The sequence below is a fragment of the Neomonachus schauinslandi genome, chromosome 11 (genome assembly GCF_002201575.2).
Source record: "Neomonachus schauinslandi chromosome 11, ASM220157v2, whole genome shotgun sequence".
NCBI lineage: Eukaryota > Metazoa > Chordata > Mammalia > Carnivora > Phocidae > Neomonachus > Neomonachus schauinslandi.
In genome coordinates this window covers 48,522,240-48,548,093 of record NC_058413.1, presented here as the reverse complement: position 1 = coordinate 48,548,093, position 25,854 = coordinate 48,522,240, and the positions used below count along the sequence as shown (strand labels likewise).

The following is a 25,854-nucleotide window of genomic DNA, read 5'->3' as shown; positions in this document are numbered from 1 at the left end:
AGGCAGCTCATAGCTTCCCGCAACCTCTCAGGGTTCTTGCAGCCAGAAGTGGGACCGTCATCTACCACGTTACCCAGGCTCATGGCTCGCTCTCTCCTTTACTCCCACCCCTGGGCAAGGAGTCCAGCATGTGCCTGCTTGACATCACGTAGACTCATGCCATCCCTTCCTCTTGACCCCAGCAGAACTAGGCCCTCTACTCCCTGGAAGCCCTGTGTTTTCTGGGTGGTGGCCCTTTCAGCCTGTCGTGATGACTTGTGTGTCTCTCCCCACTGACCTGTGAGCACCTAGTTACTGTGGCCGTGGGTATCTGCACGGTGCCTAAGTATCTATGGGGCAGAAAAGGGAGAGCCCAGTAGAGCTGCTAGCAAGTGCAATTCACAGTTGAGTAGCTATGAAGTCCGGGGATTGCAGTTATTTTTCAAAATTGCCATAAAAGGCCAAAATGTTCTTGAGGCTACAAAGGAGTCTGGTTTGGAGTGGGAGGTGAAGGAGTAAGGTTTGGTATAGGGTGTGAGGGAGAGTTTAGGTGGCCGTGTTAGCATCCTAAGTGTGGTGTGTGCTTGTGGGGGTGGGGCTGGCACCTGTAGCGTGTGTAAGAGGGGACGGGTCTGCATGCATGCCTGTCTCTGCTGTGGCCAGGCCCTGTGCCTCAGTGTTGGCACGCAGTGTGGCCCCCCAGTGGGGCACTATGGAGCTGCTGGGGGGTTGTTCAAGCTGCAAGACAGCCCCGTTGATGGGACAGGTCTCAGGAAAAATGCCATGTCTTTTGGTTCCTGTGCAGAAAGTGGGTGGTCACCCCTGGGGGCCACCTGCTGCTCGCCCTCTGCATGCTTCCTTCTTTTGGGTCGCTCTGGTGAGGAGCTTTGTGTCTGAGAGCTGACTGACCCTGAGTGCTTTTTCTCCTTTCTCTTCCTTCCTACAGTCAGTTCTGAATGTGATCAGTGAGCTGCAGGAGCAGATGTGTAGGCTGCAGCTGGACATCCACAGGCAGATCCAAGAGCGCCTCTTACTCAGTAGGGGCTACCCAGAGGAGGTGGCGCCCGGTGACGGTGCTGCCGGTGACGGCGCGGCCGAGCCCCCGCCCTGCAGCCGGGATTGTGCCTGTTGGGAGGGGTCACCTGTAGGAACCACACTTAAGTATATCAGAGCATGTGGGGGGGGGGGCATTTCACGGTTGGAGGGGCTGGGGTTTCTAACCACAAGTGCGTGCAGTGGCTTAACATGGCTTTGTTGTTACCTCTGGGCTGAGCTCTGTGACCCTCACTGAGCAGGGTCTGAGCAGGTGAGGCCAACCCTCGGACAGGTGGTGGCACTCGTCTTCCTTGGCTGGGAATGAGGTGTGTCAGGTGCCCTGAGGGATGGGGCATTCATGCAAAAGGAAACCTCCGGAGTCCCCTTCCCAGGTGTGATTCAGATACCAGTTCTCCTCCTGGGCTGGGAGATTGATTAAAGTTCCAATTTTTTAAAGATTTTGTTTATTTGAGAGTGAGAGAGAGAAAGAGCACAAGCAGGGCTTGGGTGGGGGGAGAGTCAGAGGGAGAAGCAGGTCCCCTGCTGAGCAGGGAGCCTGATACAGGGCTCGATCCCAGGACCCTGGGATCATGACTTGAGCTGAAGGCAAACACTTAACTGACTAAGCCACCCAGGCACCCCAGGATTTTTTTTTTTAAGAAAATATAGCATCATGAAAGAATCCTTTCAAGTTTATTTTTAAAGAAGTTGATCCGCAGTGAGAAAATAGAACACAGGTTTCCATTTGCTATGACAGTGAGGTCATGATCTGAATGTCTAGGAAAAATTTCCCACTTAATCACATTAGAGGGATTTCACAACCTCTGGGCCCTCTGGGGTGTGTCTGACTGATGTCCTGGACTTGGCCCCTCACACTGGTGAGACTGGGTCCCCTGTACCCTGGCTAGGCCTGGTGATAGAAGCTGCATGGAGATCACCTGTGCCCCCAAGGCCTGCTGTCGAAGAGGACTTGAAAGCCTGAGGGAAGGTCAACGTCACAGTAGCCATGAGTACTGCAGAGGGTCTGCCTTGGCTCTGTGGGAAGTTACCACGATCCATACTCAACTGTGGAACATGTGGAAACTCTACCCAGACTCAGGCATTAGGGGAGGAGCTTGGGGGCAGGGGGATTGAGGTTGGGGGGAGATTTCTTCCTACATTAAATAAAATGATAAGAGGGGGAAAAAATGAGAGTCCAGATATAAGTGTGCATTTGGATAGGGAAGTGCTGAGAAGGTTCTGGGCCTGCCCCATGTTGAGTGGGTCACCCCAGAAAGATGTCTAAAAGAGGCTAAAATTTGCACTAGTGTTTATAGCCGCTGATGGGCAGCAGACAACCTAGAAAGAGGAGGATGTGCCGAAGAGGTCACCAGAGCCTGGCCGCATTGTGCTCTGTGTCCCCTGGAGGCAGCCTCTCAGGCAGGGCCAGAAATGTGCTCCCCAAACCATCCTGGATCAGCTGCAAGTCCCACCAGGCCTTAAAGTCTAATGCTGCAGGTCATGGGTGCAATGATTTTAGCTTGGAAGACATTTTTTTAAAAGGGCATCAACAAATGTTTTCCTTAGCTGTAAGAAAATCTTGATGAATTACCCTACAAAATTCAAGGGTAAGCAGTGTAACTTTTAGGCGGATGGTCTCAGCTCTAGGCCAGTTAAATGCTGAACTGAATTTCACATGTTCGTTCATCAGGAAGTAATGCATACTTACTGTGTGCCAGAAAGGAGCAACACAGACTTGGAGTTAGCCAACTCCTCAAGGAGTTCACGGCATCGGGGGAGAACTAGCCCTTAGCAAGCCTACCAGTAAATGTCTGATTGCAAATGATGTAGGAGAGTTCCAGGGTGCCCCGTGGGAGTGTAGCCAGGGGGCCTGATGAAGTGTGGAGGCCTGAAGGATCGGCGGGGATTAACCCAGCAGACAGCTCCAGACAAGAGGGAGCCGTGTACATGAAGGCCCACGTCGAAAGGGGAACTAAAAAGTAGCCAGTGTGGCTGGTGCGTCACCAGGGGGAGGGTAATTCAGGCTGGGGAGTGCTGGCAAGAGCTTATGAGTTTTGAGGAGCAGGGGAATGCCAGGATCAGAGGTGTGCTTTCATCGTATTGTTCTCCTGGGTGCTATGGGGGTCAGGGGCTCCAAGAAGGACAAGATGACAGAGGAACAGGCCCTGGAGAGACTGCCTGGGCTGTGGACAAGAGCTGCTAGGTCAGAGTTGGGGAGAAAGGAGAGATTCCTTTCCCTGGAGGTAGAATTAGCAAGGCTTGGGGATGCATTAATCAGTGAGGGAGAGCAAGGTGCCAAGAATGGGCCCCAGGTTTCGGGCACAGGCGGGTAGGTGTATGGAGATGCCATTTAGTGGCACGGGAATGTCTACAAGGGGGAATTAAGTGTTCCATCTGGGCCACGACCGTCGTGAGATGCCTGCATGGAGGTGTTAAGTAGGGAGTCTCTGGAAATCTGGAGTTCAGAAAGTCTGGAAGTGATGGCTTTCAGGCTAACTTTCCTGATAGGAACCAGTCAGCAGGACCAATTGTCCGTTAAAGGAGCCTTGGTTTGGGACAAGGGTGCTTAGCAGTGTCATCTTTGCTAAAGGGGTAGTTTGGAGAGCAAGGGCCCTGTAGTCAGAAGAAACAGACCTGATTCACCACGGGCAAGTTGTTCAACGATCCCTTCCTCATTCAGCAACCTTCAGTTGCTCCCTACTGGCCAAAGAATGGCATCCAAGCTCCTTATAGCCTCATCCAGAGCCTTCCCAGTAGGGCCTCACCTTATCTCTCTGGCCTCACTTCCCACTGCATGCCACCCGTCCTCTGCCCCAGTCCAACAGCCCAACTCCCTTTCTGCCTCCTGCGTCTGCCTTCTGCTGGGATGCCTTCTCCCTCCCTCCTTTCTTCAAGTGGATCCACTCCCCTGCCCTGGAACGCTCAGACTGGCTCTATATTTGGCATTTGGCCTCTTAGTGTTTTCTGTCCTGTTGGTTATCCCTTCCTCTCTGGAGCCTTCCAGGGTCACACGCCCCCCTTCCAGGTTCCTCGACCTCCCAGCACAGAGAGATGCTCCCACCTAGCCTGCTTCCTGCTACTTTGTGCGAAGCTGCCTCATTTTTGCATCTTTGTTGCTCTCGCTCACACATCCTACCTGTCCTGGCCCCCACACCCTTGTGCATGATCTGGGCGCACCCTGCAGAGGACATGGATGTCAGAAAGGGGCAGGCAGAGCAGGTTCTAAAAATAAGAACGTTTTCTCTTCCTGTGCCTGAAACTCCCTGGCTTCTGTTTTCTAATGGCCCAAACAGCTTTTCCTGAAACAGGACTATGGTTCAAGATTCGAGCTGCAGTGCGGAGCATGACGCAGGTGCTCCTGCCCTTGGCATCCTCTGCATGAACCTAACCAGGGTTGTAGGTCCAGGGACTGTCGTGCTCTGTCACCATCAGAACTCTGTTTTTCTCCCTCATCCTTCCAGGAGTTACTGCAAGAGCTCAAGCACCTCAAAATTAAGGTGGAAGAGTTGGAGAATGAACGGAATCAGTATGAGTGGAAGCTGAAGGCCACTAAGGTATGAGGTGGTTCTGATGCTTTCGGAGAGTCGCTGAGGTCCACTGGGGAGGGTCTGTGTTCAAGCTCGGGGTTTGCCGAAGCTGAGCTGGAAACACGCAGATTGACCCTACTGTGCACACACAGACAGCTTTGATCCAGAAGGCTCTTCACATAGGGAGAGCCCCCTGGGATTAGGCGCTGCTGGAGTAGCTGAGTCTCCTTCCTCTTGCTGTGCTCCATAGCACCCCTAGGCTGACGTGGGACCAGGAAGGGGCTGTGAGCAAGTGAGAAGTCTAAAGGCAGATGAACGCCAATGTTATACTGGCTGCATCATTTTAAAAGTAGCAGTCTCCTTAACACTGTTTTTAATTAATGTTTTTAAAGTAGACATGCTTTATTTTTAGCGTTGAATGCGTATTTTATACATATATAAATATACTTTAACTATTGTTTTAACTAAGTCATGTTTCTATTGAACTGGGGAGCCAGGCTGCCCTGGGGGGTAGGGGGGGAGAAACAGCCCTGGAGAAGCATTCCTGGGCGAGGGAGCCTCTGAACGCACATCTAGTATTTCACTAAGGTCTCTGCAGCGCCACCCAGAGGCGTTACCAGATTTTCATGTTTACTTCTTACTAGAGTTTTAAAAAATCCTTAAGAATATTCTTCACTTCTAGTTTGTAATTTTATTTTTTTCTGTAAGTTAACTTTTAATGACCATAAAAACAGTACTCATTATAGGGGATTTTTAAGTCATAAAAAATGAATAAAGATCACTTCTTCCCCCCCACCCCCGCCCCAGGAGCTACCATTTTTAGTATTTCCTTCTAGGAATTTCTCTTTGTGTCATGCTATTAAAATTCTGAACATGATACTGAGATGTCTGCATAACCTGTTGTACAGAATGATTTTCTTCACCATTGTACGGATGAGGAAGCTGAGGCACAGAGCAGCTGAGTAACTTTCCCAAGATCTTACCAAGTCAGCACCAAACCCGCTTATCTACAGCCGTTTTTATCTAAGGGTATCCTCGTATGTACGGTGCTTCCATTACTGTTCCAGGAGCAGTGGTTTTCTCAAAGAGCTCAGAACTTTCCATCACAGGGTTCCACTCAAGCGAGTCCTGTCTCCGAGAAGCCTCCGAAGTTGTACACACCGCCCATTAGGAAACCAGATAACTCTTCTTAGATCGCCAAAGCTCTTTGCCTTGACATATAGACCTTTGAGATATGACAGGTTATTTAGTAACTCCCAGGTGTGGGGCACCTCCCGCGTGCCGGAACGCATCAAGCCTTTACCCGCTTTTTCTCGTTTTATCCATAAAATAAGCTAGTGAGGTCTATGAGTTTACTATCCTCATTTTAGTGGTAAGAAAACCAAGGCTCAGAGTGGCCATGATGAGGTTCCAATCTGGATCTGTGTCATTCCAAAAACCATGCTCTTTTCCCTATAAAATCCTGATTCCCTATGGTAAAAACCTGTACTGTTCTTGAAAGTTCTCTTCAGTTATCTGTGTAAAGCTTGTCAGTCCCTGCAGGCCATTCATTTTCCAGTGCAGCAGCAGCAGGGCGTGCTCCCTGGGCTTAACGAGGCCGAGGATTTGCAGAGAGCTGGGGCGCCCCTCTGCCTGGCGCCAGTTTGCATGCCTTTGCCTTGGATCTCTTGCCACACAGCTGCGGCCTCAGCGGCCGTGGCAGGAGCATCCTTTGCCCTCGTAGTCAGGTAGAGAGCCTGTGGGCTGTTGTGGACTAGACTCCCCAGCTATGGGGACACCTGTCATTTCTGGCCCGTTCTGTGGAAATTGACACATGGGAGGTTGGGCCCAGGCACTTAATCTGTAGGGTTTTGAGTGATGACCTCCCCCAGAGGCAGGCCTCTGAGAGAAGAGACCTCCTTGTGCCAGGTGCTGGGCTCTGCTTCCGTGGGCCCACATCACTGACGTCCACCCTGGGTCCCGCAGACAAGCACTGGGCATCTGGGCATCCAGATTCCTAACAGAGACCAGCTCTCACTCTGACTGCAAAGAAAGAGGAAAATGGTTGTGGGAGGTACAAGAAGGATTAGGAAACTGTCTTCTAAGAATAGTATGGTCCTTGTAGGAATGAGAGGAGTTTGGGACTGCAGGTCTCAAGGCTGAGGTTTTCAGAAGCCCCTGACCCCGTTAGTGGTCAGCCATGGGCACCGAGGCCCTCAGTGAGCTGTGGAAAGCTGCCACGTGGCTGTGGGTCTCAGAAAGCCGTTTGACGTAGCGGGGCTTGGCTCCCTGGCCTCTGTGGGTCGGTACCACCGAGCAGAGGGGCAGTGCTCCATAGGACACTTGGGAGTAAGGAGATCCTACCTCCTTGTTCTTTACATGGTCATCTCTTTCCCATTTGGGGGATATCGGGGAAGGTTTATTCAGGGACCCTGAAGTGGGCTCAGGGAGCCCCTGCCCCCTAATAGTGGCCCGCATGTGTGCTAGTAACTCTGAAGCATGCAGGCCACAGTGGGTAGCAGCCGGCTTCGGAGCAGGTGGGGTTTGCATCCTGGGCACTGGTCCTGGTGTCTACCCAGAAGCAACATGCAGGGATATTGCTTCTTCCCGTGGTTTCCTGTGAGGAGTGAGTGAGGTTTGATGTAAGAAATCAGCGAGCACAGGGGCAGAGTGGGCGCTCCGTCAGAGTGTCCTGAAACTGAACGCAAGGCCTGTTGGGCAGAGGGGCCACCAACAGGCTCAACAGGCTCAGGGCTTGTCTGGTTACTTGAAATTGTTCGAGGTTAATTCCGGCCTATGTAGGGAAGGACGGCCCACTGCGTAACCTTGAGGCATGATGGGGGATGTGGCTGGGCTCCCCCACAGGAAGGGATGGCCAGAGGACAGGGCTCTGCTGTGTGTTGACAGGCTCCGGAGTTAGTCCTCACCCCCTTTCTTTGGTTGGATACTCAGAGAACTAGCTGGTTATCCACAAGGAAAGGAATACGATGAGAGGAGCCACAGTATCTCCTTGATTGGAGCATCTAGTGTCTACCAAGCATTAGGCTAAGTTGTCCGTGACCATTATCTTACTTAATCTTCACCACAGCCCTATGAGGTAAATGCTATTTTCCCCATTTCATAGATGAGGCAAGACTCGGAAAGGTTAACTTGCCTAAGATCACGCAACCAGGAAATGAGAGAATCCGAGTTTGGCTCCAAAGCCATTGTGCCCCGTGGGATGGGACCAACACAGTTCTGATCTTCTCATGAGTATGAGAAGGCGTGGACAATCACACCTACTGTTATGTGTGAAATTTAACCTGCTCTGCTTAGTAGAGATGTGGGAACCACCCACTACAACGGTCCATGTACGTCTGTGTATGAATGTATGTATGCGGGTTTGTGGCTGTACTTACATGCTTTATTTGCAACAGTGTATCTGCTCAGCACACCTGAATGCCTGTATGTGTGGGCATGAGGGTGAGCATGCGCAGGTGCCTGGAGGCTGGGCAGGGGCCTTGCCTATGCATGACGGGTGGGATAGTACTTGTAGGAGGAACTCTTGGCTTACTCTTTGTCTACCAGTAGTGGTTTGATTTCCACTATCCTTCCTGTACAGGCTGGGAAAATGAAAGATGTGTGCACTTGTCACAGTGGTGTACATACATGCTATTGAATGAATCTCTCGGGAGAAGGAAGACCACAGCCAGAAAGAGAATATCCATCAGCAGCCCTCCCATTGCACACCATCCCAGCTTGTCAGGCCTCTGGGGTGATTGGGACTCAGAGGGCAGGGAAGGGGAAGAGCCTGGCCAGGTAGGAGGATGCAGGTGACCAGCCCGAGCTGTGGGCAGGGCCAGATTGACCAGGAAGAATGAGTGCCTTGGGCATAGCTCCCTGTTGTGGGGAGGGCAGTAAGCACCTCACACTGCCCATCCCTGACACCTCTGCTCCTGACTTCCCTCAGGTTCTAGGACCCACTGGTCCTGGGCTGTGAATGACTTGAGGTCTCCATCACAGTCTGGTAGTCCCTCTGAGCTCCCGGGGATCTCTGTTGCTCTTTCAGGCTGAGGTCGCCCAGCTGCAAGAGCAGGTGGCCCTGAAGGATGCAGAAATTGAGCGTCTGCACAGCCAGCTCTCCCGGACTGCAGCCCTCCACAGTGACCATGCAGAGAAAGGTAACTGGCTAGGCTATGATAGGATGTGCTTGCCCCTGGGCCCCAAGCATGTGTGTCCATGAGTGCATATGTGTATGCCTGTGTGGGTAGGCATGCTGATGTGCGCGTGTGTCCTGTGTGTGTGTAAACATGTCCTAGTGAACAGATGCACATGGGTGTGTGTGCGCATGCGTGTGCATGAATGGGCCTATAAAGCACAGCTCTGTTGTAGACTCATTGCCATGAACTTCTCACGTGTAGTCTGATCACTGAGCTTTGTGCAGCTACCTCTGGAGCTCTTCTTTCACTTGGTTGAAAGGACTTGTTTTGTGTCATCCCCACAGGGGAGGCTTTAGTGATTCACTCACTTAATGGATGTCCGCCTGATACTCATACAAGGCCCTGAGGTCACAGAACAAAGCAGTTATTTTTCATCCTTTAGATCTCAACTTCAGTGTTACCCCTCAGAAAGACCTATTCTGGCCACCCTACCTCAACGAGGTGGCCCCCCCCCCCCCGCCCAGTCCTATTTTTCTCTAACTTGGCATTCTTCTTATTTCCGTCCTAGCACTTAACATGTATCAGGGCTGGATTGGGGGAAGTCTCTTGGTGTAGCCTGTTGTCCTCACTTGGGGCCAGGCCTGTGTCTATTCTCTTTAAGACCAGATCCCACAGAGCTTCACACAGCATTCAGCCATGGTAGGCTCCTAAGAAATACTGAGTAAATGAAAGGATGGTGAATTGACCTTGATAAGTTAAAGTCTGCTGATTAAAAAGGGGAGGATGAATCTTCACATCCTCTTATTTACACCTGTTTAATATCTACAGCTCTTTACCTGGTGTACAAAATGATCACACACCTTCCGACTTCTCCTCCTAACCCCAGGCTACAGAGCAATGCTGGAGGAGGTTCTGTAGCCCTGGAGATTGGCCCCACTGCCAGGTCCCCAGTCAGCCTTAGCGCTGCTTCGCTTAGGTCCCTGGCTGGGGTGGGGAAGCCATGCAGCCCTGAAGGAATGACTCAGGCTAGAGAAGGAAATTAGTGGCCCATATGTTCATCCCTCCCCCAGCCTTCCTCAGTGTCTTCCGAAGCCTTTGAGCGTGTCCCCTACCTGCCAAGGCTCAAGGTGGAGCCTGGGGCCCCCTAAGATAGCCTAGCCTCTCTGTGGTGCTTAACCTGCACAGAATGCTTTCTGTGCCCTGACTCTAGGCCAGGCAGCCTTCCCCTGCCACCCTATGCTTCTCTACAGTCCAGGCCTTCTAGTCCATCATCAGATAACTCTTGGAGCTGGTCCTTTGAATATTTGCTGCTCAAGTTGGGTTCTGCCCAAAGCACTGAGGTTTGCCAGTCTTCACATGGAGCTTACCACCCTCCTCCCACAAATGGGAGAGCTGCAGAGCTGATCTTGAGCTGCCAAGAGCCTAAGATAGTGAGCAGGCACTCTGTACTTTGCTCTGAAAACGAATCCCTATGCCTATTTACACAAAATCCATAAATTTACTCTTCCTATTCTTGTTGTAAGTGGGATGCCTGTACTTTGGTTCCTTTGTCTCCTGCGCTTTGCTTGCAGTAATCAGTTTAGGAATGGGGATAGGTCCTTGTTTTGAAACTCCAGCTATGTGACAATCCCTAGGCCTAAATATTTAGAATGACCTCCAGCTCCTTTAGGCACTGGCCTTTGGCCCTGCAGACCAGTTGGGGAAGAAATCAAGAGTCCCTGTTTGGCCCAGAGTGAGAGCAGGCCATGGGTTGTCCACCACAGATGGACACAGGTACCTTGGCCCACAGGGAAATTCTATACGTTTATGAAATAAGATAGTTTTCCTTAACTGTAGAGTTTGTTTTAATATATTTATAGATGTGTCTAAACATTTGTTAGTCAGTTCTGACTATACCCTTTTAAATTAAGCCAAGTACCCAGCTCTTTTACATAATCATTCTTTTCTCATCTTCATTCAGCTGTAGACTTTTTTTTTTTCTTCTTATTTTAAATTCACCTTTGCTACAATCCATGGGACTGTATTTCTCCAAAACTAGTTGGCAGCGCAGGTGCATGCCCACTCAAGTAATCAGTGATAAATGTCTGTATTCTTCAGAGATGTTGATTTTGAAAGATTTGGGGGTTCTTCTGTGTCACCTTTGAGTAAATGGTATTTTGATTTTTCCCCACTAATGTCTATAAAGAGAAGATAAAATACTAAGCTCATTCATTCGTTTAGCAGTCCAACAAATGTTTAATGAGACTGACGATTGCTGGACATCATCACAGGCTCTTAAAGAAGTAAAAGAGCCCGTGTGCGATTTATTCACAAGGAAAGTGTCAGCAGTTTAGCATGTAGGGGTGGCTATCTGTGTTTACATAATTCTTCCTATACCTAAATTCTTTTAGACCAAGAAATTCAACGTCTGAAAATGGGGATGGAAACTTTGCTTGTTGCCAATGAGGATAAGGTAAGGGCAGCCCTGTTCTTCCTCTGCTGACATCTCCGGCTGTTCGGTCCCTACTGGTCTCTGATATTCTGGGCAGGGCTGTGCCCAACAGGCCACTGACCCAGGCCTGTGTCAGGAGAATGGCTTCTGCCTCTTAGAGACTGAGCCTCAGCCACCTGTTTTTGGCCTTGATGCCTGGGAACTTTGCCTAAGTGAAATCTCCCAGAGGCAGATTAAAGTCGTACCTGTTCGTGCTGGTGTGGGGAAAAAAAATACCACCACGGTTATTGCCAACATCATAACTGCTGTTTAGACTCCTGGCAAAACTTGACAACAGTGCACCAGTCTCCTATGTGCACAGTCTGGTGGTAGACTCATCACGGAGACACTAGGCAGCATGTGGTGTGCTTAACCTCCTGCCTTCTGTCCTTCACATCTGATTCCTGCATAATCCTAGAGTAGCCTCTTCTTTAACTAGAGAGCACCTACCTGGGACAAACATCAGCTCTGAGGATCACAGCCCTGCATCTTATAGATGAGACTGAGATTCAGTGTACTTGAGGAGTTTTGTCCAAGGTCAGGTAACAGTAGGTATTGGAGCCAGGGTTCACCCCCTAGGCTGTCTAATGCCAAAATCTGTATGGCCTCCCAAGCCCCCAGACCTTGGCTGAAAGAAATGATCTCCTCTGGGAATTTTATCTGTCTCGAAAGGAATCTCAGACTCCCCAGGAACAGGTGAGGGTACTGGATACACACGCCAGCTTTATTTTAATCTTTCTTTGTGTGTAACTCCAGAGGACAATAGTTGAACCGGGAGACAGATTTCTAAGGCTACCTCAGGAGGGTAGGGAGATAGTGAGCTTCCTGATCCAGAAATGTGTTCCTTAGGTTCCATGTAGCATCTCTTCTCAGTGTGCCCAGAACATAGTGTGGGCCCCACATGAAATCCTCGGAAGAGCCAGCAGTGGTGTTCACGTATAGTGTGTTCTCACACTGTGACAGGACCGTCGGATAGAGGAGCTCACAGGGCTGCTAAACCAGTACCGACGGGTGAAGGAGATGATGATGGCAACTCAAGGTGAGGGCAAGGAGGGTTCTGCCGTTTTCTCCCAGAGGTATTCCGTTGACTGCATTAAACCCAGGGGCATTTCACCAGAAGGTTCTTCATCTTCATTTGGAGAAGATCCTCTGCTGGAGAATGGAGCTAGTTAGACTGTCCTGGATGGAGGGAAATTGGTAGCTGTTGATTTCTAGAAACTATGTCTGATGATAGTCCCGAGCTCCCAGGGACTAAGCAGATCATCAAGAAAATAAAGCCATCCATGCGAGCTCTTGGGAATCCCCATCCTTGGATTCCCAGGATACCCCTTAGGGGCAGTGAATGCAGTCAAACCTCAACCAGAAATCAGTTCCATACCCTCATGGGGGATTAGAGCTTGTCCACCTCCTGAAGAATCTAAAAGCTCCCCTGGCAGATTCTCAGGGACTCAGGGAGCCTTGCTTGAGTCCCTGGGTGCCGGGGTTCCTCAGGAAGGCACAGGGCAGGGAGAGCTGTCCGTGTTTCATATTGGCAGCCCGGGCTGAACGCACCATGCATGCAGTGTTAGTGTTCGTATGAGCATAGCAGTCCATATGCCAGGCTGCCTGCCTTATCCTTCATGCCATTGACCTGGGCTCCTATCACAGTCTGGGAAAGCAGCTGCTTCACAGGAGGGGCCCGATCTGAGGGTATTCAGAGATCTCTCATTCTGGCCGAGCTTCTGCTGGCCCTACACACATATCACTGCCCTGTTCTCCCTCTTCCTTTGGTGTTTGGGGTCAAGTCAGAGCCTGATTGCTTGTGGCCAAGGAATGAGAAGGTTGGGGAGGAATACTAGGGGTTGCCTTCTTGCTGTTCCACACGTGAACTTTGCCCTTGAGATGACCTTCATGGTCATGACAGCCCTTCTTCTGATGCCCTGAAGAATCTTATGAGTCACACTCTTAATGTACCTTTATATATTCCTTAGGCTTCCTTAATGAAGGAGAAAGACTTAGAATTTTGCATAATTACAGATTTCTGAACAACTCCGCGGTAGTGATCCCCCCTTCTGCATTAATGCTTCCAGGGCCTTCCGAAAGAACTCTCTCAATCAATGAAGAAGAACTTGAGGGAAGTTTCAGAAAGTGGAACACTGCGAATAAAGGCCCTGAAGAATTACTTAAACCAGAGGTGCTATGTTTCATCCATGCTGTGGGGTTTCGGCAGGCCCTAGGAGCTTACACTGAGCTTGGGGGAGGATCTAATCAGGTACCTGTCAGGTATAAATCTTGACAGGTGAGACATTAAATGGATGGAGTGACCCCCAAGGCCTTGGGGAGAACATTGTGGGTAGAAAGGGATCCAGGCACTGGCCTGTGTTCTGACTGGGAGGGACGGCATCATGGATACTGGACTTGCAAGGATAGGAATTAATCAGTCCAGTTCCCTGTTTCTTTTTGTCTTTCCTCAAAGGTGGTTTCATTTTATTTCCCCCATTTCTCCAGTGTCTGTAATAGTGCCCGATGCCCAGGAGAGTGCAGATATTTGTCAAATGGATGAATGTGTCTTGCTCGTTGAGGGGTATAAATTCAACTATTGCAGGGATCCATTCCTATTTCAGACACCCCCTCCAGCCCCTATAACCAGCAGACAGATTTTCTTTCTCTTACACGAATCACTCTGCGTTTAGACTAGATACAAATAAGCAAATAAACTCATAGATCCAGATCTCAAGGGGAGAAGGGGCTTTGGCCCAGGATGTAAAAGGTTCATGAAACTCTGGAATGGCCAAACTGAAGAGGATCTTAGGGGTCTAGCTCAACTCTTTTAATTAAGGGAGGAGCAAAAATGTCACCAAGTGTCCCAGTTATCAAGTCAGACAGACATTACAGATTGCTGACAATATTATGGAAGCAATGATTGACGCTCAGTACCTCTGTGTGGTCACTGTGATGAGCACTGTCCATGGCTCTCACCTCATTTCTCCCCATGACACCCTCATGGGATTCTTATTTTATTGTGAAGCTGAGGTTCAGAGAGGGTAATTAACCTGCTTTAGGTCACACAGCAGCTAGATGGCAGAACCTGGAATTGGACCCACATCTATCTGACCAAAAAGCCCAGGCTTTTAACAACTATATTATAATGCCGGGGTTTTCCTGACAGTAGATCAAAAAGGTATTTACTAGGCTCTAGAGAAAAGGTCATCTTTGCACTTCGTACAATACTGAAAACATCAAACTGTGTCCTCCTTAGATGCCACCATTAGCTCATGGTCCACCTGTAATGCTCTTCCCTTTTTGTCTTCTCACTAAGCCCATTCTCATTTCTCAAGTGTTCTCCCCTCTGAAGCCCTCTTCTGAAGCATCCCTCCCTCTCCTCCATCCCTATATTGCCTTATTGGTATCAGTACCGTAAGAATGTCTACTCTGATCTTTTATCCTAATTGTCTGCCTGTCTGCTGTGGGGAGCACTTACCCCACACCCAGCATGGGGCCTGGCAGGCCGTAGAGGTTGCTCATGTTTGTTAAGTGAATATATCAATTCTAGTGCTTCTCGTTGCAAGCACCAGAAATGGACCCTGGCTAACCTACGCCAAGAAGGCACGTTTTTGAAAGGGTGCGTGATGGCTTCCACATGAAAGGAAAAGCTGAAGAAACCAGCTCAGAAAGGGCAGGAGCAGCAGTGTCCCCAGGGGTTCAGGTGTCAGGACTCTACTGCAGAGATATGGACATAGGTCTGGGGAGGAGGGGCAGGTTGGCCCAGGTTTCCAGTACTCCTTTCTCCTGGGCATCCGGAAAGAGCAAGACACCTGTATTGACACAGCCATCGTGGCTGAACCTCGGGGAGGAAGTGGAACTCCTCAAGAGGAGTTGTCCAGAGAAGGAGAAAGGATGGTAGGTGGTCTTCAGACAGTAACTGTCGCCTACAGTGATGTCTGTTTCTGGTGCAGATGCCTCCAAGATGTAGCTCTCCCACCGTGGGGCCACCTCCACTACCGCAGAAATCACTGGAAACCAGGTAGGGGTCCTGATCATGTCCCCAGAGCTGCTGTTCCCTCAGCCCACCCTTGGGGCTCCTGCACGGCAGGGACTGGCCATGCATGGTGAGCACAGCCACATGTCCTGGGCACATCTCCCCTTCCATTGAGCAGCCCTCCAGGCCCTGGCAGTGGCCAGTGTGGCCCAGGCCGTGGAGCAGTCACGAACCGTGCCTATCTCCCCTGGCCACAGGAGGGTTTCCCTTCCCATGGGCTAAGGGTCTGGCCATTGTCACTGAGAAAAGACCTGGCCAGGGGTTGGAGCCTCAAAGGAGAGGTGGCTGCAGGTCATCTGTGCCAGCCAGGGGCTCCTAGGGGCTGGGAGCATCCCATGACATAGGTCTCATTTTCATCAGCCCCCTCTTGAAAGTCCTTCCTGCTCTCAGGAGTCCTAGAGCCCTGTGATAGTCCCAGCTCCCCAGGGAGAGCCATTTCTCCTACAGAGAGGTTGGTCCAATTCCTTTGGGGAAGCTTCACATGGCAATGAGCTCATAATGGGCTGGTCTGTGAGGTCACCTGGCTGCCACCTGTCTGGTTCCCTCTAAAATGAACCTATTTCTAGCTCCCTATGTCAGCAATTTAGAACACACTTCCAAGTGGGCCCCATGTCGTGGAGATATAGAGGCTCCCACTGCCAAGAGCAGACTGTCTTTCAGGGAGGGTGTCTGGGGAAATTGGCCGTAAGTATGATGGAAGCTTCTCCAGAATACTGCTGAGGCTCCAGAACCTACATGGCCAGGACCCAACTTTCTAGAGAGCCATTGTTTCCCTCAGCCTTTAGCCCTAGAGAAAAATGTCAGTGTCAAAGACAGCAATTGGCAGTTTTGCGCAATAAGAAATTTAGTTTATGAGTTCACTCAGGAGGAAGTCAACACTGATTAACTCACACTGACCAGACTCACAGGAGACCAATGTACTAAGAGATTCTGCTTTATTCATATAAACTGAGAAACATAACTGCCAAGGAGACTTGTCATAAGGTAACCCTTGTGACCACTGGTGGCATGGCCTCTTCTCTATACAATTGATGCCCTTCTCTGCAAAATAATCTCTGAAAAAGCAAATTCCTCTGAGCAGACTAGTCAGGGCATACAGAGCTAGGGCAAAGTGTTGGAAGATTCTAGCAGGATGCTCCAGAGCTGTGGCTGGCTGATGTACTCATCTTCACTCTAGTGTGGCACAGCTCCTTCCTCCCTGGATTACATCTTAGATACATGGACAAGGCAGAGTCTTTTCTTTTGAGACTACAGACCAGTTAGCTCCCACTGATGTAATAGAATTGAGTGTATTCTAGATTTTCAAGGAATGCCGAGGCCTTTTGATTTGGATTTAAATGATGCTCTCATGCCCTCAGCAACACATTGTCTGACCAGGCTATCCCTCGAGATGGGCCAGTCTCCTATGTAGTGGTTGTGATGAGAGGGTGGCTTTTTCCTGACCTTGTCCCTAAACCCACTTAACAGACTACTGGTAAAATACTTGGTATGTCCTCTGCATGAATGACACAGCTCCTTCTCTAGTAACTGTTTCTTTGTTCCCTTTCTTGTGTGTTTTTCCAGAGCTCAGAAAAAACTCTCGTGTAGCCTAGAAGACCTGAGAAGTGAACCTGTGGACAAGGTCAGCCCCTCAGTCTCTCCATAAAGACTCCTGAGCTACTTACCCGGCAATGTGGGGACACACAGGTCCCACCTTATAGAGGCCTTTCTGAAGCTGACAGGGAGGCAGGAATTACATGAAATTTTTGAGAAAATCAGTCAGGTGTGGCCCAAGGCATCAGAGGCAGGGCAGGGCAGGGCATGCTGCCTGGAATTGATGGAGAAGATGTAGAGGTGAGCACAGGCAGGTTTTGGGAAATGGTGGGGAGCAGGAGGATATAAGTTCAGAGCCATGAGTCAGATCAAACCCTAGAAGGTCTTGAGTCCTGGCTCTGTATCCCCAGAGCCACTCTGGGAGCATTGCAGGGATTTTGAATGAGGAAGTAATGTGATAAAGTGATGAGCCCAGGAGTGAGTTATGGGATAAATTTAGGAGATTGGAGAGGAAGCTTTTATTAAGAGTCTAGAGAGATGTGAGGAGGGCTTTGTGGCCCCTTACTTGAGGGTAGCCCTTGACCATGTGGGTGTCCCTGGTGCTGGAGGGGGAGGTCCCAAGTTCTTGCGCAAGGTCACTGGAGACCAGAGCTCCTTCCCTGATCGAGCACCTTTATGGAGCCCTGCCGCATGCAGTCCCTTGGTCTGAGCAGGGTACCAGCGCCGGTAATTACAAAGGAAACCCATGAAGACTGGAGCTGGCAGGAGCCATGGGGCCCCTTCAGTGGCTCTGCCCCTGTGGTCTTGTGCCTCTTGCTCTCCCCGGTCAGATTGCTGGCAGCTGCCCAGTGGGTGGACAGTGGACAGTGACCTGTTTCCTCCGTGGGTGGTGATTACCTGACAGAAAGATGGGGAGGGAGGGAATGAGCCTTGCAGCTGGAAGCAGGCGGGTGGTCCTGAGTTGTCGTTTGCGACTAACACGGTGTCTCTTTCTCCACACGATTGAAATCCTTCTTGCCACTGCACAGTGTGTCAATGGGAACCAGCTCCCAGGGGTAGAAGCCAAGGTACAGTAACTGTGTGCCCCTATCATGCATTTGTGGTTGCATGTCTGCTGGAGTTTTCACGGAGCAGGTTACAGCTTTTGGAAGTACGTGAATTATAAGGGATAAGAGCGCAGGAGGAAAGACGAAGTCTCCTCTCCCGTTTTCTGCTTCTATGCACCCCGCTGTGTAGTGTGACTTCACGTCATTGTGTGATGGGATTTCTCGAAAAACTCATCCTTAACAAGGCATTGTCGATCTGATTGCTGGGAGGGGGAGGTCAGGCTTTCCACACCCGGCCAGAGGAGCGGGACAGCTCTTACCCTTTCTGCGCTCATGTGTCATGGCCAAACACAGGGGCGCAGTCAGCCACCGGGGCAGGAATCTCTGTGGCATCCCCTAGCGTTGGTGTCTGGCCCTTGCTTTCTGTGACTGGGAGCTCATCACATCTTTCCCAGCTCTAGTAGATAGGTCTTCTGGACTTCCCTAGAGTGTGTGCCCGCTGAGCCCGGCTCTCCCTCTGGAGCCCCTGGAATGAACCAGTCTTCCCTGCTCCTGACTGCTCCAGAATTGAAGTTCCTCAGGCCCTCTCTGAGTTGAACATTCTCTTCTGTGTGTGGATCACAGGCCTTTAAAGTTCCCATTCATTCTCCTTAGGGTCAGCACTGGTTTCTCCAGCTTGTGCCCTGGACCACACTTGAGCGCGGTATTCTAGATGGGGTCTGATCTAGGGACTGCTCTTGTACTTACTGATGTCACTCCAGGTCCTGGGCACGGGATATATCTTGTGCCTCTGCTTATGTGCTGTCCTGGTGTGCTCAGCCCGAGGCAGGAATTGTTCCCCATTGAGAAACAATAGAACAGGCTGTGGGAGGCTGAAGGGAAAGCGCTTTGCCTGAGTCCCTCTGACACAAAGCCCGTGTTCTTGCCGCTCTGGTGCGCTGCCTCCCTGTTCTAGCGTAAGGCAGCTGGGATTTCCATTCCCCCACAACCAGCCTTATCTTCTGTTCCTTCTGGGTCCTGTCCTGACCTTGACCTTCTCCAGCAGAGAGTCCTGCCTTCCCAGCTGTCCTTCTTGGCTGAACAGAGCTGAGAGCCCTTTCTGTCGCCCTTGGGTCCTTTTGTTGTCTTTCTTACAGGTCTGGGCCGCCTGTCCTGGGTTAGGTTCTGTCCTCTTTCCCTCAGCTCCTCAGTGAGCACCCAGGGCAGCCCATGTTGGCGGCCTCAGTTGTCTCTGCCCTGTCTTGGGGGGTGGGGGGTGGGCGCACGTGTGTGACAATGCAACTGGAAATCTGGTTTTGAGAGCCCTTCCCCACCCCCCTATTTCCTGTGTCATGGGGAACCTGGAGTCACAGTTCCCTAAGCCTTTTGAACATTGCCTTCCCCACAACCACAGTGGTTCCAGGTCTGCCTGTGCATCAGAGTAATCTGAAATGCTCGTTAAAAATACCCACACTTGGAGTGCACTCCCAGAGGGGCAGATTCACGGGAACTCAGTCTGTGCCAGTGTCCCAGGTGACCGGAACCACTGGTACAGGGACTAGCATTTGCAAACTGTTGGTCTGACCAGGTCCAATCTCTACCTTGTGGGTCATCATGAATTTAAAAATCATGCGGTCTCCCTGTCTTAAGGTTCTGATTATTTCTGCTTCACCAGCCAGTTCTTTAGACTTCCTTGGAAATTTAGTCTTTTTTTCACATCTCTCCTTTCTGAGCTTTTTTATAGGGGTTAGTAGTCCACGTTCAGTGAAGGAATTGGATTTCAAACAATTTCTAGGACTTGTATTTTATAAGCGCACTGAATTCAGAAATTCTTTGGACACGGCTTTTAACTAAATGAAAGTTCAAGAGATGTCTCAGTCATTAAACTCTCCACTACTTTTCTGTCTTGTCCGTTTTGAAATCAGAACTTTTATATTACTTTTCTTCTGGGCCCAATCAAGTAGTCCACAGTCGATTTCCTTGGTAATGTTGCTTCATTTTCTCTTCTTACTCAAATGCATTCCACTGGGTTTCCCTTAGGTTTGTGGGTTTAGGGGCCATTATATCCTTTTTCTTAAAAATTCCGGTATAGTTAACATACAGTGTTATATTAGTTTCAGGTGTACAGCATAGTGATTCAGTAATTCTATACCTTACTCAGTGCTCATCATGATAACTGTACTCTTAATCCTCTTCACCTGTTTCACTCATGCCCCCCCCCACCTCCCATCTGGTGACCATCCATTTGTTCTCTGTAGTGAAGAGTCTTTTTTTTGTTTTGTATCTTTTTCACTTTGTTCATTTGTTTTATTTCTTAAATTCCACATGTGAGTGAAATCCTATGGTATTTGTCTTTCTCTGGCTGCATTGTGTCCATCCTGACCAACTAAGTGCAGTTCTTTTCCCTTTACATTATCTTGTTTTTTGGGTACCCTTTCTGTGGCTAGGGTGTGTGCACAGGCCTGTTGTACTGGGGCTGAACCTCGTGCAGACTATGATCCTCAGCTCCCAAGGGAATGGTTGGCGTGTTGCCCCTGGCCTGTTTTCTCTCATCATCTTCCAAATGTGTGCGTCCCTTCTCGCTTTGTCTTAACCTGGTGTTTTTCAAAATAACTGTTACCATAATATATAAATATAACATATATGGTATCATAAATACATATAATAAAGCAATAGGTATGCCCTTTACTAGAATTCGGGTTTGTTAATTCAAAGCTCTCAAAGGGTCATTCATGCCTGTTAATTCATCGCGCATCCGAGCATCTGGCCAAATGGCAAAGCCCCCTTTGCCAGACACTTCCACTTCCTGTTTAGGGTCAGTTGCAGTCAGCCCTGGATTTGGGCCTGACTCTGTCCCTGTCTCCTTGTGTGGCCCTTGGGCAAGTTTCTCAGACCTCTGGTCCCTTTTCCTGGGCTAAGTGATCTTTGCAAGGTCTCTGAGTTGGCCTGAGTGACAAATGGCTCTTGGAAAGCTGAGTTGTCCCTGCATCCAAAGGTTTCCTAAGTGGGTTTGAGTCTGAGGCCGATGAGTTGATTCAACAGGTCTCTCTCTCTCCCCTTCTAATAGGACAGCCCTTTCCTGGTGGATCACAAATACCCCACATTCCCTGGGAAGCCTTCAGGAGCTACGCCCAATGGAGCGGCTGCCAAGTCGACTCCCACTGCCCCCCATCCGGAGCCCACAGGGAGCAGCCTGCCGAGGCTGAGTGAGTGTCCAGGCCCTGGGGCTGGTGGCCCACAGTTGGAGGATGGTGGGGGTGGGTGGACAGGACAAGTCATCCCTCTGGGTGGCCTCACTGGCAGAGACCATGGCTCCCTGTCTGGGTTCATTGTTTCCTTTGGTAAGCCCTGTAGAGCGCCAGAAACCCAGGCTGTGAGCCAGCACTTTCTTTTTGCGGTCACTCCTCCACCCCCCATTTGCCCTCTTCCAGTCCTCCTACCTCGGCCCTTCGTGTCTTTCCCATCATTCCTCTGTTCCTTCCTTCTTAGACCCCTGACTACATCCTTCCCGTCCCTCCCTCCCTCCTCCTCTGTCATCCTGATCTCTCTCCTGGCTCTGCCTTCCTCTAGCAGCCTCCCTATTACCAGTAGGATGATATTATGCGCTCTTCCAAGGGAGAGTGTTTCCTTAGGGAACTGGAGTGGCCAGTGGGCAAGGATGTCCATTCACAGGTACCCTTTTGGTGCCTAGGGCCTGGAACTGGGGGGGTCTTTGCTGCTTTTCATGCAGAGTAGGCCGTCTTTCCTCAACAACAACAACAGATCTGTGGAGCTTAGGAGGGAACATTCTGATTCCTGCAGAGCTCTCCCTACCCTCCTCCTCATCCCTGGTAGTTTGATGAGCCAGCCCGTGGTTTGGCTTCTGCCCTTGGCCAGTTCTGCCTCTGGCTGCAGAACTCCAGATAAGCTCTTGAATGAGTCTGTCCTAGTAACACTGAGACTCTGGACTTGGAACAGCTTCAGACCATTCTTGTCTGATCTAAGGGAGCCCTGGCACCCACACAGGAGCTGCATGTGGCCCGGTATATCAGCCCCTGCTGCTCTCCCTCCCTCTCCCTACGTGTGTATGGATGCCCCGGCCTGCCAGGAAGAGGCCCCGGGAGTATTTGGTCCCCTCACGTGAGGCCTCCTCTTACCGCACTGACCCTGTGGGCCAAGTTCAGTCACCATTCCCCCGCCCCCTTTCCTCATGGGATTATTTTTCTTTCTGTTTGAGTTTTTCTCTCTTGCTCGATGACTCTTTTGTTTATTTCTTTGCTTCCCTGTAACTCTGTTGGGCTGGACTTTGGCCTCTCTTGCTTCTTCATGTGGCTTCTCTGCTTCTTGATTGGCTGGAGATCGTGGCCGGAGTGTCAGTGCCCCCGTATTAGGTACTGTACCCTTTCAGGTGAGGTGGAGAGTGAGATGCCCTTGTGTCCCTTCCCTGACACCCTCCCCTTCCAGAACATTCAGCCATGTCCCCCTCCTGCCTGCATCCCTGCATCTCCCTTGGGGGAAGGAGGAAGCTCCTTGTTGGAGTTACCCGCCAGTACTTGGACCCCTGAACCTATAGCACTTGAAGACATTAGCTCACCCTGATTTGGAACCTTAACCTGTCCAGTCCTCAGAGAGAGTCTGGAGTGTGCCTGAGCCCCCTGCTGGTAGAGGTGTAACTTTCTGCTCTGTAGGCAGAGCATACTCTTCCCCACCCCCACTGAAGGATAGCCCTGGCCTGGGGACGAGATTTTGAAGGTCATGTTCCTTCTGACCTTCACACACCATTCCATTCTTTCCATCTCAGGAGACACAGAAAGTGGTTGGGATGACACTGTCGTGGCCAATGACCTCTCATCCACGTCATCGGGCACTGACTCAAGCCCCCAGTCTCCCCTGACGCCAGATGGTAAACGGAGCCCCAAAGGCATCAGGAAGTTCTGGGGAAAGTAAGTTGGTGGTGGTGATCGTAATTACATTGCTTAGAATCAGTATTCTTCTTGAACGGGCAAAGAACCACATAGCCCCCTGTTTAATTAGATGTTGGAACAGCACTAGAAACAGAATGGCCGTTAGAGGGAAGAATTTGAGTTCTCTTTGAGGGCCCAGAGGAGGAGAACATTAAATGTAGCAGTTGCCTACCTGCCCTTCATTCCAGACATCACTCCTTCCCACAAACCCTGAGCATACTCTCTGCAGCTTACACCACATGTACTTTGGAAGAGACCCATGGCTGAGACCAACTTCTTCCTTCCCAGGGGTCAGTCTGTGTCTGAAGAAAGACTTGCTGGCCCCACTGATCCAGTCTGTGAAATGCAGCAGAAACGGGCATCCTACCCCACATCACTCCTCACTTGGACCCCCGCAGGGCATGCCCTAAATCCAAGAGGCAGAATGAGAATTGAGGCTTGGGTCTGGGGCGTTGTCACAGGCCATGATCCTTGACCTTTGGGAGGCCCTGGGCTGCAGTGCCATGGAGAGCCCAGCGTCCAGCTGGTGTGGCCCTGCGTAGGGGGTGGTGCCCTGCCTACGTGCTCCCAGCTGCCCCCTGACAGTCTCCATGGACTCCTCTCCACACAGGATCCGAAGAACTCAGTCCGGGAACTTTAACACCGATGCCCCAGGGATGGCAGAATTTCGACGAGGTGGGCTCCGGGCAACTGCAGGGCCGAGGCTCTCCAGGACCAGAGACCCCAAGGGTCAGAAATGGTAAGGGTCCCTCTAGTCTATTGACAGAGAACTGTGAGGTCTTGGCCAGGGATGCTCCCGAGATGGAAGCAGAGCTTCTCCCCCTTTCCCACTTGGCACCAGCAGATGTTGCTCATGCTTTACAGGCACACTGAGGTAAAGGCAAGAGGCTCCCTACAAGCCACTGTGGGTGGTGGGCCCTCGGGCCTACCCGGGACCTCAGCAGCTCTGCACATGTGTGATTCATTCTCAGCAGTGCCTTGACATGCTGGATTGAGAAGCTCTGGTGCAACCATTCTGGAACCAGTCTGCAACAGATTCTGGAATCATAGACCTGAGTTGGAATGTCCACTCAACCACTTCCTAGCGGCGAGCCTTAAACCAAGTTCTGTCACCTCTCTGTGCCTCAGTTTCCTCATTTATGAAGTGAGGAATCAAAAGAAGTATTTTATTAAAGTTCTTATGAGGACTACATCGCTACTACCCGTCTAACCCAAGCATCAGCACTCTGCCACTCATGGGTCGACCTCCTCCAGTAAAAGTGAGAAAGGGCATTGTCCCCTGCCACCTGAGCAGGCCACATTGCCATTATGCCTCCTAAGACAAGGCGCCAAACTTCACTGAAGGGTGTTAGCTAAAGGGGGTGGCAGAGGGTGTGTGCCAGGGGAACCACAAGGGGAACTTCTACAGGAGTCTCCCATCACGCCTGAATGAAAAAACATGGAAAGAAGCTAAACTTTTCCTGGCCTGCCCTGTCTGCCCTGGTAGACACTCTCCAGTTAGTAGCTCTGCCCCCTTTCCCTAGGCTGCCCTATTCTGAGAAAGCGTGCCTCCCTCAGGCCTGCCCAGGTGAAACGGTACTCCTGTGTTTTAGGAAAATCCCTTTCCATATCCTCTGATCCTCTCTTCCCATCAGACAATTTCCACAAAATACATCTTCAATAACTATCTCCTGAAGTCTGAGTTACTCAGCCAAGATCAGGCTTCTGGGGGCCTTCGTCAGGATTGGATTGTGACATTTTAAATCTAACTGGACAGTGAAAAATAAAGTTTAATTCTCTTATATTTAATCCCTCTGAGATTGCCATCTACCAGTGCAGGTAGTGAGTAAGATGTGCACAACTCACATATCAGTCCTCAGAAACAGTACAGTCTAGATCCCAATGACGAGAGAAGCACGTTTCCCTAAAGCATCCTATTTTTGGCAGGCCTACCCTCCTCCCCGAGAAAGGGAACCCACGGATGCACACTCCCTTTCCCCACCCAGCCACCCCCGGGTTCTAGGCTTTCCAAGTTGGCTCGGGTACGAGACGCGGGGCCTTTCCAGATCCACTTGCGCTTTGATGGGCGTCCCCAGAGGTATTCTCCAGGTGCCATGCAGAGAGATGTGAGGGTGTGTAGACTTCTCTACCTGCTCTCGGGATCAAGGCATCAGTGTTACAAAAGTAAATGGTCAGTAAATGGTAGCTTTTGGAGGCAAGAGAAGGCAGAGACCCATTCAGAGCCATTAAAAAGTGAGCCAAAGAAAACTTATATATTCCACAAGAGCGTTCTAATTTGCTAGCAATTTTTTAAATTTAGACTTAAACATTTCTGATTTTTCAGAGATGAAAATAATCTACAGTAAGCTTGCATGATTAACCTCAGCTCCAATTCTGGCGATTTTTTTAGCGTTGATTCACTGGCAGGGCTATAAGAACTTTCTCTAAGACCCTTAGGCATTTTTCCTTAGTGCAGGACCACATGGTTAAGAGGCCCCCATACTTTCGGCCAGCCATTTTGGGATGGGGTAACCAAAATCAGGAACTTTCTCTGCTGAAGGAAAAACGGCATTTCCAGCCACAGGGCTGCTTTGTGTGAATGTCTTTGTGCTTTGTTAACCATAACAAGGATGAGGAAGGGAAAGAAGGACATCCTGAGGAGATTGCTGCTTTTATGCTAACACTTGTGGTAAGGCCCTGTGTTCGGTGGTAGAAAAGAAAGGCCTTTATTACTCATCAGCGGAAATTTGATATAAATGAATGTCCTCTGGTATTTATAGTTGTTTAGGTATAGCCTTAAAAAAGTCTCATCACCAATATCCCTGTAGAAAAAGTACTTGGTTACAGAAAGTCTCCAGCCCCAGTCTGTTTTTTTTTTTCCTAATGAAATACTTCTTTTTAAAATAATCCTATTTGATAATGACATTTCCTAGGACTCCTCTCTGAGGTTATAGAAGAACGAATTTTATTGTGTTTTTTTTCTCTCCTATAAAGTTTTACTGATTTACATTCCAGTTGGCACTGTGGCCCAGAGTGCCTATCACCCCACAAAAAAATTACATTTTATTGTTAATTTAGTTTGCAGATGTTTGTCATTTTACTTTTTGTGAATTGTCTGCATTTTTTGCCCATTTTTGTTATTATCTGTCTTACAGACTTCTATCTGCTCTCTATATATTAAGACATGAAGCTATGTCTAATAATTGTGATAAATTATGTTTTAGGCT

General features: G+C 50.0%; 1 protein-coding gene across 2 annotated transcripts in view; it reads left to right on the top strand.

Moving 5' to 3' along the window:
* Positions 1–25,854, top strand: part of PPFIBP2 (PPFIA binding protein 2) — a 151,353-nt gene that overhangs the window by 112,384 nt on the left and 13,115 nt on the right. The window contains exons 7-18 of one of the 2 annotated variants that reach the window (XM_044919739.1): positions 4,476–4,568; positions 8,569–8,680; positions 11,050–11,111; positions 12,093–12,168; positions 13,199–13,302; positions 15,065–15,132; positions 16,711–16,768; positions 17,709–17,747; positions 20,773–20,911; positions 22,043–22,075; positions 22,486–22,627; positions 23,259–23,387. In XM_044919739.1, the coding sequence (XP_044775674.1) occupies positions 4,476–4,568; positions 8,569–8,680; positions 11,050–11,111; positions 12,093–12,168; positions 13,199–13,302; positions 15,065–15,132; positions 16,711–16,768; positions 17,709–17,747; positions 20,773–20,911; positions 22,043–22,075; positions 22,486–22,627; positions 23,259–23,387 (1,055 nt within the window). The remainder of the gene's footprint in view (positions 1–4,475; positions 4,569–8,568; positions 8,681–11,049; positions 11,112–12,092; positions 12,169–13,198; positions 13,303–15,064; positions 15,133–16,710; positions 16,769–17,708; positions 17,748–20,772; positions 20,912–22,042; positions 22,076–22,485; positions 22,628–23,258; positions 23,388–25,854) is intronic. The other variant, XM_021685296.1, reaches the window with a different exon arrangement.